This window comes from Montipora foliosa, chromosome 6, assembly GCF_036669935.1.
Source record: "Montipora foliosa isolate CH-2021 chromosome 6, ASM3666993v2, whole genome shotgun sequence".
Classification (NCBI taxonomy): Eukaryota; Metazoa; Cnidaria; class Anthozoa; order Scleractinia; family Acroporidae; genus Montipora; species Montipora foliosa.
The window spans coordinates 49,106,410-49,117,662 of NC_090874.1; the positions used below are offsets into that span (position 1 = coordinate 49,106,410).

The following is an 11,253-nucleotide window of genomic DNA, read 5'->3' on the forward strand; positions in this document are numbered from 1 at the left end:
ACTGATGTTGGGCGCTGGTCATTGGGTGGTTCTAATGGTCCCGTGAGGAATGAATCAATGATGAATGGTATATGAAATGAATCATATGTGAACTGCGGATATGAAATCAAGTGAAGCCATGATCTTCGCAGTTATGAACGCAATTTTTGCATTGCGTAGAGAAGCCTGAAAATTCAGGACTTCAACGGGGTTTGAACCCGTGACCTCGCGATTCCGTGTGCGACGCTCTAACCAACTGAGCTATGAAGCCACTGACGTTGGGAGCTGGTCATTTGTGGGTTTCTAATGGTCCCGCGGGAATGAATCAATGATGAATGGTATATGAAATGAATCATATATGAACTGCGGATATGAAATCAAGTGAAGCTATGATCTTCGCAGTGATGAACGCAATTTGCGGTTTTCAGGCTTCTCTACGCAATTGCAAAAATTGCGTTCATCACTGCGAAGATCATAGCTTCACTTGATTTCATATCCGCAGTTCATATATGATTCATTTCATACCAGTCATCATGAATATAAGTTTTGTGGTTTCGTGATGCAGTGCTGCACTTGTAGACTGGGGTAACAACCTATACAATTTAATAATAGTTCAGTTACTGTTGCATTGCTGTAAATATGTGTATAATTATGCTAGATTTTAGTAGTGTTTTAAGTAATACCATATACAAAGGTTGAACTTCTCCATTTTAAACATTGACCTTTTTAAAATTCAAGCCCCCCCCTCAGCATAACTCAGCAATTTACTCCAGACGCCCCTTTTTTAGTGGCCAAAAATATCACCCCCCCCCTAAACATCACCCAGCTCCCCCCCCCAATAAGTAATGAACGGTCCCTTACCGCTAGTAGACGGCCCAAGCCGCTACAGAAACCAGAACCACAATCATCCGCCACAGATTGAATTCACCACTGAAAATACTTTATTCCATAAATGCAAATTAAAGGACTTAAATAAGTGTCGGTACGTAAGCGTGTGCGATTCAACTGAAAAGAAACAGAAATTTCAAATTATAAGTGAAATGTACGCAACCAAATAGCAATGAAAATACACAAAATGAGCACGACGAATATACTTACATAACCGTGCCGAATAAAAAACAAAAGTTCACAGAAGATGAATGGTAACAGCTCGTAGAAACGACGCATACAGAACTCTCAGGGAAAAAACTATATACATAGAGTTAACCTTTACATATTGAACTATGACTAAATTAAGTAATTAAGTTTAAAGAGAACAATAATCTAAAAGTCAGTTGTTAATCCTTTGTATCGGCGCTACACCGCTTACTTAAACAAGATGAACAAGACTCGTCAACCACCCGGGATGTCGACAAGTCAATTGACTATTTTCACCATCCCATAATGCAATACATTTTAGGGGGTCTTTACATAAAAAACAATACAAGTATTTACTCTTGGGTAAAATATCCATTGTTTTAATGCAAATACCTCCCCCCTTCCACTCCCCACAAAATGAACTGTATTATGGGATTGGTGAAAAAAAGCGAATCCACGATTTAAGATAAAATGGACGAGAAACGAAAAACCTTGTGCAGATCCAGAAGTGACTCGAGTTGTTCCGTCGTGCCCTCCTAAGCTTAAAATCGTTTAAACACATGCTTACATAAGCAAAGTCTTTGTTTGAAATAGCACAAAACCCGAGAGTTTCAGAGATGTTACCCCAGACTCAATTCACATTTTCCAACACTGACCGTTTAAAATCACTTATATACTGGGCATGCTCCCAGACCCTCATAGAAGGGATCGCCTAATTCTCCCAACCTCTCTTGACTAAATCCCGATCCGCCAACATAGGAGGAAACCTGATGAACAAACACTACTTTATATTTTTATAGTGACATATTTTCTTTCTTTTTTTTTCTATTAGACACTTTGGTAAAAGAGAAATACCTGCTCATAAAGCTATCTTTGCGATGGGGTAAGAAATAATTCCTTTATCTTTCATTACAATAATTACACCCGCCATTTGATTTCTTAGCGTTCGGATAGAAATGACCATCATCGTCAGTTTAGAACCGGTTTATTATTTTCTTGTTTCTCTTTGTGTTTCTATAGTTGTATTTTGAACAAAGTTTTACTTTCTGTCCTATTAAGGCCTGTTTAGACGGGCGATTTTTGCTGCGATTCGGGTTACGATTTCTGCTGATTCGTTTTGGACTCCATGTCACCCCAACCTCGTACCCAGGGCGCTTTTCCCTGGCTTTGGCCTGGGAAAAGCGCCCTGGGTACGAGGTTGATGTAACCCCGCCCTGCCCCCCCCCGCCCCGCCCTGCTCTGTTTGGCTCTGCTTCACTATGCGCCAGCTTTCCCTCTTCCACTGAAACTGCTTGTCTGTATGTCGCATTCGTTTTTCTGTCATTATTATGCTAGTTATGTATCCCCCCTCCCCGCCCCTAGTTCACTTCGACGGCCGCTATTGTTTCTAATCGCCCCACATATCTAAGTGGAAATAAGACGGCGCCTCAAATTACACACTCCGAGGACCCAGGAAACAAGATAAGCGTTATAATCATTAAATATTTTGGTGATCGAATTGAACTGTAACGCGCACCATTACGGAAGTCAAGCGGCCATAAGCTACAGCCCACTAAGCATTATGGTAGCTCTTTCATTCATCAAGTCCTGTCACGGGAACACATGAGAGTGACGCCAACAAATTGACCTGCTCCCCGCTGCGTGACTTCATATTGGTTCGAACTCCTTTGACTCCTCTTGAATTCTTCAGGTGTCTACAACAAACATTTGCTTAAATTGTCCAGTTAGTGCTAGGATCACTTCTACATTTTTAGACTTTGTTTATGAAATTAATTTAACAAACGCGAAATAATATTTTCTTTGTACTGAAGAGATGTTATATATTAACCCCGTTGAATGAAATATTAAGTTGCCGATGGTGACCTCAGGGATGCTCGGAAAACATCCGCGTGGTTCTTTGCAGTCGTCGAACCCTACGACTTTCCGATTACTGGTTCGGATGCTCGAAGTCTCCTATAGCTCCTACAGGTACAGCTGCACCTGCAAAGCGGAGCACTCGGGTTTTTCCGGCGGCATGTACTAAAACCCGAAACACCGAAACGAAACCATCGGAACGAAACCACCGGAACCGCCGAAACCATCGAAACACCGAAACGAAACTTGCGAAACAACCGAAACAGCTATCGAAACAGCCATAATGACCATGCAGATCGCGAGATTTTCTGAAATTCTTTCACTCGTGATGTAGTTTCACTGTAAGTAAAATTAGTCGTTTTGTTCAAAGTTGTTCCCTTCTACACAAGCACACAATAGACTTGGTAAATTCAGTCTCCACCATTAACTATCTCTTCGAAATGCAAGTACATGTCAATAATACAATAATTTACAAATGCATTAACATTCTTTTATCATAACTTTGTCTCCTCGTATTTTTGTTTGTTGCGTTGGTCTTTGCACTGTTGCAACCTCGTTTTCACTTGCTCGCCGTGTGCGCATCATTGTGTGAAAAATAATGAAATGAAAGAATCTTCTGGTGTGCTTAGGGAATCTGCAAAGATTGTGAATAAAGAGCAACTGAATCAGGAAACTTGAAGGAAACCATTCGAGAAATTATTAAAAGCGACAATCAGCCGGGAGGTCAAATTTTATACTGCAATCGAGTGTGTGTTCGATGGTTTCGTTCAAGTTTTTATAGCTGTTTCGTGTGTTCCGGTGGTTTAGTTTGGTGTTTCGGTTGTTTCGCAGGCTTCGTTTCGATGGTTCCGGTGGTTTCGTCCCGGTGGTTCCGTTTCGGTGTTTCGGATTTTAGTACATGCCGGGTTTTTCCGAGTATCCTTTAGTCGCCATCGATACTGGAATAAATCCCTTCATAACATTTTATTTTTGTTTTAGACTGGCATAAAATTCTCTGTCGAAAAGAATGGCTATTCAGCCCCAGATCTTCCCAAGTGGGGTTTTATGGAAGTGTTCGGACTTGATGTGGATGGTATTGAGTCCGTGAGCATTGACCGAGTGGATATAAAAGACAAGGCCAGCTTTGACAAAGACAGCAAGGTAACTGATTTTGACAAATTTTAAGAGAGATAAAACTTTGAAGTACTATTGAGGAAATGATACTAAATTAAACTAAATCTATTTTAAATTGAAGCTGAAAGTAATTTGTTTCCGTTCTTGCTTTTCTACGCCTGATGATTGTCAGGTAAAAACGAATTGTGTTGACTCGCTCAGCTGACACGCGTTTTTCACGGCACGCTCATATTTTTTTGTTCTAATCGGTGAGTTGCAGTAGCGTTGCTGATCTGTTGAATATGATGAGTTAAATAGCTTCAGAAAGACGAAATCACTGTAACTGACATCATCATTTGTTTTTTAAAGGTTCTGAAAATCTCTGGTCTTTCTCTTCACCTCAGCGATGCACACGAGGTCAAGTGGACCGAGACTCACTCCAAAGGGACTGGACACAAAGTTGTACTTCCTGTATATGTTCTGCTGACCATGATCGTTGGTTTCGTGTTTTCCAAGTTCTGATTTTCCTCAGTTTTTTAACGGCCTTGAATTGTCTAGTTTTCTGCTTTGAGTAGACAGATTTGGGTGTACAGAAAACCCTTACTTGCATGCCCGGCGTTAAACTTTGACAAGATTTGGCAACCTTTGTCCATGATGGGCCATTTCCGAGATCATGTCTGCCTCCTCTTCAAAGCGAGTCTAAGTGCTAAGTTTTTCCTATGAAAATTAATTTTCATTCATTCATGTAAAGTAGAACTAATTACCATCACAAATACTTCGCACTAAACTCGCATTTGAAGGGGAGGCAGACATGAACTCGGGAATCGGCCTATTTAGATGAAGATATTGATGTATATTTACCACAATTTACTCGCTGAGACCCGCTCTATCGGATTCCCATCGGGCATGGATAGAATTAATATGTTAACGTCCAACAGTACAAGAATAGGTGGGAGTAAATTTGATGGTTTTGTGCTTTGTAAAAGTATTGTGATTGGTTGAAGGCATTACTTTACATTAGCTTGTTAATGACTTCGTAACAAATAACATTATACCTCTTCATTCGTCAGTAACCTCTCTGGTGAAGTACCCTTTGATTCCGTTGGTATGAAGTGATGAATGTCCAGAGCAATCTCAGGAAAGAATTGTTTTGCTGATTACGTTTGATGGGAAAACAAGTTTAAATTCCCATCAGGTAGCATCAAATAGTTATCCCTCCACTGCCATCACATGAATGGATCCGTTTACTTATTCATTTTCTATAGCCGTGTGCAATATTTACAAATATTTATTATATCTCTCAGATAGTACGCGCGCTGTAATTGGCTAAATTAGCGGGCCGTATTCTACAGTACGGTCCGCTGTACAGCCCGCTAAATTTAAAATTTCGACAAAACATCATCTAGCGAGTCTTTCATGTCATTTCTGTTGCATAAACTTGTAGTGAAAACTGTTTGAATCTTGCAAGCAACTATTTCAAACTTAACAGCCAAGAAGATTTAGTTTTTGGGATTTTGGCACGGCATTCTTTGTGGCAGTTGAACCTTCCGCTTCACTTTGACTAGTTTCCTTGGTCGCGCGCCGGTTAACCTCAGAGATATAATAAATATCTTACTAACCTCGTTTTCTTGATCCGTACTGTAAGTTACGGATCCTCGTTTTTTCCCGTTGATTTATGGCCCGCGCGCTTCGCGCTTGGGCCATAAATCAACGGGAAAAAACTCGGTCCGTAACTTACAGTACGGACCTCGAACTCGGTTAGTAAGAGTTATTTACAACAAAGTTATTTTGATTTTCAAATCTGTCGACCGCCCACATAGTATTCATTGTTTCAAGAGTCAATAAACCTTTGTTTCTCCATTGACAACTATGGGTGACGTCATGCAAAGTATCACCATCCTGGACCAACGAGGGGGACTAAAATCATATGATAAGATGTTAGCTAATTTAGAGCCATTGTTGTTCAAAGAGCTAGAGCTTCCGTAACCTGAATCTCAATCGACTCCCTCATCACCATATGTGGAAATAAACAATAGACGTCTTAAGAATAGCTAACAACTGTTAGTATCAACCAACTAGTGGACTAATGCAAATCCTGCATTTTAATTGGCTACGCTACTAGAGGGACTATTAGTAATAGTTCTCGAGTAGCGAAAAGCGTGACGCTTTCTTTCGTTTTAACCCCAAATAAATATTTCTTCAACTTGCATTTGCTAACTTATTATTGCCTTTTCTGCCCGACTAGTTAGGTGATACTAAAACAATTAGACCCTTCGCCCTCAAGGGCTACGGGTCTGATTGTTAATTAACAATGGTTCGTGCTCTCTTTACATATGTGGGCTGGCATGAATTATTAGCCCTCCCTCGTGCGAAGTTTGAACGTGTTATTTGCCGTGGACAGAACCACCGAATGCACTATTGAGTTTGGAAATTGATATTATTGTACTAGTTTCCACAGCCGCAAGTCAATGGTAATTTCGATTGCATGCAGTGACATGACTTGCTCCGGTGCAAAACGAGACAACACTCTTATAGGGGATTTAGTTTTTCCCTCCCATCCCCACGTAAAAGAAAACCAACAAAAATTTGGTAAGATTAGTTTTATTTCTATTAACTAGTCACAAACTTATATCTCAGGCCTCGATTGATCAAAAGGAGGATAAGGAGGATCCTCGGCCCCACCAACCGGATAAATTACCAGACATTTTACCATACAGCCAATATCAAAAACAGGTGCGCTCTCGCCGCAATTTCTTCGCCCCCCCCCCCCCCCCCACCCTTCCTTCCTAGATCGGCCCCTGAAAAATACGATCATATTCTTTGTTTGCCCCTCCAAAATTTTGTATAAGCATTGTTTCCAGTTTCTATTGGGAACAAAAGGAAAGTGGACTCTTGGGACGAGAAATGAAAACAATGCTTATGCAAAATTTTGGGGGGACAAACGAAGAGTGTTACGGTGTTTTTGATACTGGCTAATAAAAATATTTTCTCCTACATTTACGTGTGTTAAGATAGTATAACCAATTTTAGATTTTTAAATAAGTGTACATCGTTTCAAATAAGATTTATTCTTTGGGTCACTCTGGGCAAAAGTTAGATGGTTCGTCCAAGGTGGGACAAACTTGTGATTAAACAGACGGATGACACCTTACAACGAAGAAAACTTGTCACGTTCCTACACCACGTAAATTTCATGATGTCTTTGATCAATACTGTTCATTTGAATAATCAACTGCGGTTTCGTTAGACTTCAATAAGCCTGAAAAAACCTACTACATTGTTGAAATAGTCCATGTTGCCTATCAAGAGATGATAGGAAAATGATATGATAGAAGTGTATATTTGCACTAGTTCGTTCAAAAAATGTAATATTTGCGATTCTTTGTGAACAACACGAAAACCCTTTAGTTTTCTGATGTAAGGCAAAGACGAAGAGGAGGCGGAAAGGAGGATTCTTTGAAATTCTATAGAAGTTTTAAATTGACGGAGGGGAAACGTATTTTACGTTCGATTTGGCTTTGCATTTCCACATTTTATTCTCTTAAAAACACTATATTATCGGAAAATGAAGTAACAGCAAAGCAATTGTGACTTCGTCAACACGTACTGCGGTCCTTTGCGCCCGCCAGATGCGCGAAAATTGGACGAAAAGGAACAAAGGCCCGAGGAAAACAGGGAATGTGAAAGAAACCTGGAATTCGACTTAACGCACTTATGTCCTCCACGATTAAATTACAAGTTAAAGAAGAAGAAATTCTGAGCCAATTTTGTATTCGGGGGCTATTGCATTGGCACAAAATTGGTTTTTATCTTCCATAGAGAAGGCAAGGCACCAGGGGAGCAGCCGCCGCCCCAATGAAATCTTTGTCTTTCTCTTTTTTCTTGCCCTTTCTCGTGGTCTCCCCACGGCTTGCTGCCAGTCTCCGTTCTTGTTCCTCTTCCAAAGATTTCATTTTGTTGAAAATGTCAATTCCCAAGTGAAACATGCACAACATGAAAGTGACTCCTGCCGCAATGAGGAAGAGGGTGCGTGCCCCTACAGCATCAATAATAACACCGCTGATTGCTGAGCCCAATGCCATTCCTATGCCCCAGTAGCTTCCGTGCAGAATGCTCTGAACCATGGATGTTGCTTCTGCAAGAGGAAAAGGAATTTAGGCTTCAAAATGAAAAGTAACAACCAAAAAACAATCCAGCAATTCCAAGGAAAGAGGGGAGGAGTGCAACTATGGCCATAAGACCATTTGTTCTTTTGCTGTTTCTATCAGTCAATCATTTAGCCAGTCGGTCAATCTGTCAATCAGATAGTAAGTCAGTCGGTAAGTAAGTTAGTCATTCAGTTGATCCATCAGTGAGACAATAAGTCTGCCGATACAATACAATACAATACGATACGATACGATACGATACGATACGATACGATACGATACGATACGTACTTAATTGACCACTCCCCATAGGGGCTTTTCAGGGCCAAGGAAACACAACGAAATGATGGAACACAACAACAGCAACAACAACTGTTATGAATCCCAACTGGCTGGAGGCAAACCAGTTCTCTATTTACAAGCTGGGAAGGTGAACCTGGGACTACCGGGATCAAATTCAACGAGTGGTCAGAGCGGGTCATGAACCCGGGATCTCCGGATCTCAAGGCAAGCGCCCTAACCACTGGGCCACACTGCCTCAATAAGAGAGTTGCTCAATTAGTTGGTCGTTTGATCTGCAAATTAAACCCTCTAAAGACACAATGATCTCACCTGGTGGTGCATTTACATAAACAGCAGCAATTGACCACACTCCTCCATATGTAATTCCTTGTACCAACTCCATTGGAATCACAAACCATGGATCGGTCAGGTAGGTGTACATAAGGAATCTAGCAGTGTAGCATGCAAAAGCAAGGCAGATCATACCCTGTTGACCGATGGCATCCACCAAGTGTCCGGACAGAAAGTAGGTGACTACTTCCGCAAGGCAATACATTAACAAAATGATGCTAAATAGTACAGGTGTACCACCAAGATCCTGAAGATACCAGAACAGAAACGAGTAGTGTAGGCTATGAAAGAAGCCAAACGAGAACAGGGTCACCAAGAACACGCCATTTCTAAAGGTCTTAAACATCCGCATGGCCTCCAGGAATTCGTATCCAACGTTCTCCTCGCCAAGTGGTCGATCGAACTTGACAAACAGTGACACCCATACAGTGGCTCCAATGGCAATCTCAAACAAGTAGAAACAAGGCAGGTAATTGATGGTGTCTGTATGAAGACAGCTGGTGAACACGGAAACCCACACTGCAACAAGAACTGCGGCAAGGCCGAGACCCAGCGAGCCAAATAACCTTTGTTTGCCGTACTCACTTTTAGTTTCGACTAGAGATTGGACAATGGCGCTATCAGCCAGCATAGGCGTTGGCGTGGTGATGATTTCAGTCAAAATAACGATCAGGATCAGGCATCGAAAAATCCACGCGTTGAATTTGACACGGAAATCATTAAGAGGTCTTGGGCTCGGGGTCACATCGCCACTTTTCTCGTACGGTTTGATCACATCGGAGCCGTTCTTTTCTATTATTTGATATGATGTTGAATCGGCCAAGAGTTGACTTTTCATTTCGCCCTCGTTGTGAAAGGCATCGCCTTTAGCGTTATCGCGTGAATCCTCAAATGATAGCTTATTGCTCGGTGTGTCTCCAAGTTTCTCGTTGGGGGATGAGCTTGCAACAGTCTCACCTCGTTGCCCGGATATTTCTTTTTCTGAATTTACATGTTTTGAATTTGCATCGCGACCATCCAATTGTGAAAGTAACGCTTGAGAAACTTCCTTCCTTTTCGTCGATTTACCATCGCTTAATAAAAGTTCATTTTGTTTCCCTCTCTTGTTTAAGTTCCGATAAATTCTAGGATTCCATTTTTGAAACGAGCGAGGAAGATCTGAATCCAGAAAAACTCCTCGCGATGTAATGTTCTTTTCCGGACTGGCGGTGCTTGAGTTAAGTTGATTTGGCGGGGATAAAGGAGACACACTGTTCTGAATGATTAATCCTTCATTCGAATATCCATAACATGGTAAATTCGAGGGATAAACGAACGATTGCCCGAAATAACCTATAATCCATCCAAGAATTGAGATAAAATACACCACTTTGGGTTTGCTGTACCTGTCTGACACCATTTTCCACAGCGGCAAGCACACGAGTTTTACAGCTGGTCTCAAAGCGAGCAACAGTCCAATTTGACCTGGAGATAGCCATAGCTGCTTATAGAACAAACTGAAAAATGGGAAAAGGGTCCCCAAAGCCGTGTAGAAGAAGAAGTAGAAGGCCTTTGAAACAAAAAAACTCTTGTCTAATTGGCGTAGTCCTGAGAAAGCTCTCCGCCATTTTGATTGTTCTGAGCTGCCAACCGTGCTTGACTCGAGAACTTGGTCGCTTTCGATGGGAAAGTCTGATCCTATAGGCTCATAAGAACTTGGAATCATTTTCTGCCGTAGACACAGGCGATTTTAGCATGCATCATGCTGAAAATATGGATCTGGTACAAACAAGCTGGTCCCCTAGACGGGGAAAACAAAGTTATAACAAATATAATTAATATGCAATAAGAGCTTGGTAACTAAATATGCTAATAAATATCACAATTTGTCTTTCATCAGGTGGTCAGTCAACCGCAGACAAAGAAAGTGATGACAAAGAACGAAACATTCAATTCTCATAAAACAAAAAAATGTTTTTGTCTTTCGCTCAGGAAAGGCGGTTCCGAAGAGAGATAAGAAACAGAAATACATTCTAAAGAGGAAAGTTCACACTGCAGACCACAGGTTGCGTGATGTCTGTCCAATATGAATTCTTCGCATTCAACTTTTTTTTCGCGAAAAAGATCTTTTAATCCAGTCAATTGTAATAGACAGAAACTCCCTCAAAGTCCACTCATTTGTCCGTTTATGGGGTTCAAGTATGTTTATGACTCTTTGCACAGATTATATCTAAATTGGTAATATGTTCAACAAATGGTGTCGCAAGTGTCACAGATTTTTATTGAGGACATAATCTTTTGTCCGACAGTTTACAGATTGGACCATCACGCAGTTTGCAAGACAAAGGCAGCTGCGAAAGTTTAAACACAAATCAGGGACCACCATAGTCATAAGCTTATCGGCTATTTTAAAAATTCACTTTTAAAATTTAGCCTGTTAATGATTTAGCGTCAAAACTTTACATTCATGTATTCGTGAACTGAATGTCAA

The 11,253-nt window shown here is 41.0% G+C and overlaps 2 protein-coding genes and 1 non-coding gene across 3 annotated transcripts in view; 1 reads left to right on the top strand and 2 right to left on the bottom strand.

Moving 5' to 3' along the window:
- LOC138007588 (maltase-glucoamylase-like) overlaps positions 1–6,204 on the top strand; it is a 28,649-nt gene extending 22,445 nt beyond the window's left edge. The window contains 4 exon segments of the mRNA XM_068854589.1: positions 1,889–1,931; positions 3,627–3,633; positions 3,889–4,050; positions 4,372–6,204. Coding sequence (XP_068710690.1) covers positions 1,889–1,931; positions 3,627–3,633; positions 3,889–4,050; positions 4,372–4,524 — 365 coding nt within the window. The 3' untranslated portion in view covers positions 4,525–6,204.
- Positions 177–250, bottom strand: Trnap-cgg (transfer RNA proline (anticodon CGG)). The gene has a single exon. It is a non-coding gene; the product is annotated as a tRNA-Pro (tRNA).
- Positions 6,205–6,587: 383 nt separating the features above from the next.
- LOC138005069 (major facilitator superfamily domain-containing protein 6-like) lies at positions 6,588–10,609 on the bottom strand. The gene is made up of 2 exons (XM_068851358.1): positions 8,763–10,609; positions 6,588–8,137 (listed from the first exon to the last, which is right to left on the bottom strand). The coding sequence occupies exons 1-2, from the start codon at positions 10,486–10,488 to the stop codon at positions 7,809–7,811; spliced, it is 2,055 nt and encodes a 684-aa protein (XP_068707459.1). The 5' UTR covers positions 10,489–10,609; the 3' UTR covers positions 6,588–7,808.
- Between the last annotated feature and the right edge of the window lie 644 nt (positions 10,610–11,253).

Coding starts and splice junctions, on each gene's coding strand:
- LOC138005069 (XM_068851358.1), bottom strand. CDS start 10,488: ATGATTCCAAGTTCTTATGAGCCTATAGGATCAGACTTTCCCATCGAA. Junction 8,138..8,762: donor TTATGTAAATGCACCACCAG/GTGAGATCATTG, acceptor TTCCTCTTGCAG/AAGCAACATCCATGGTTCAG.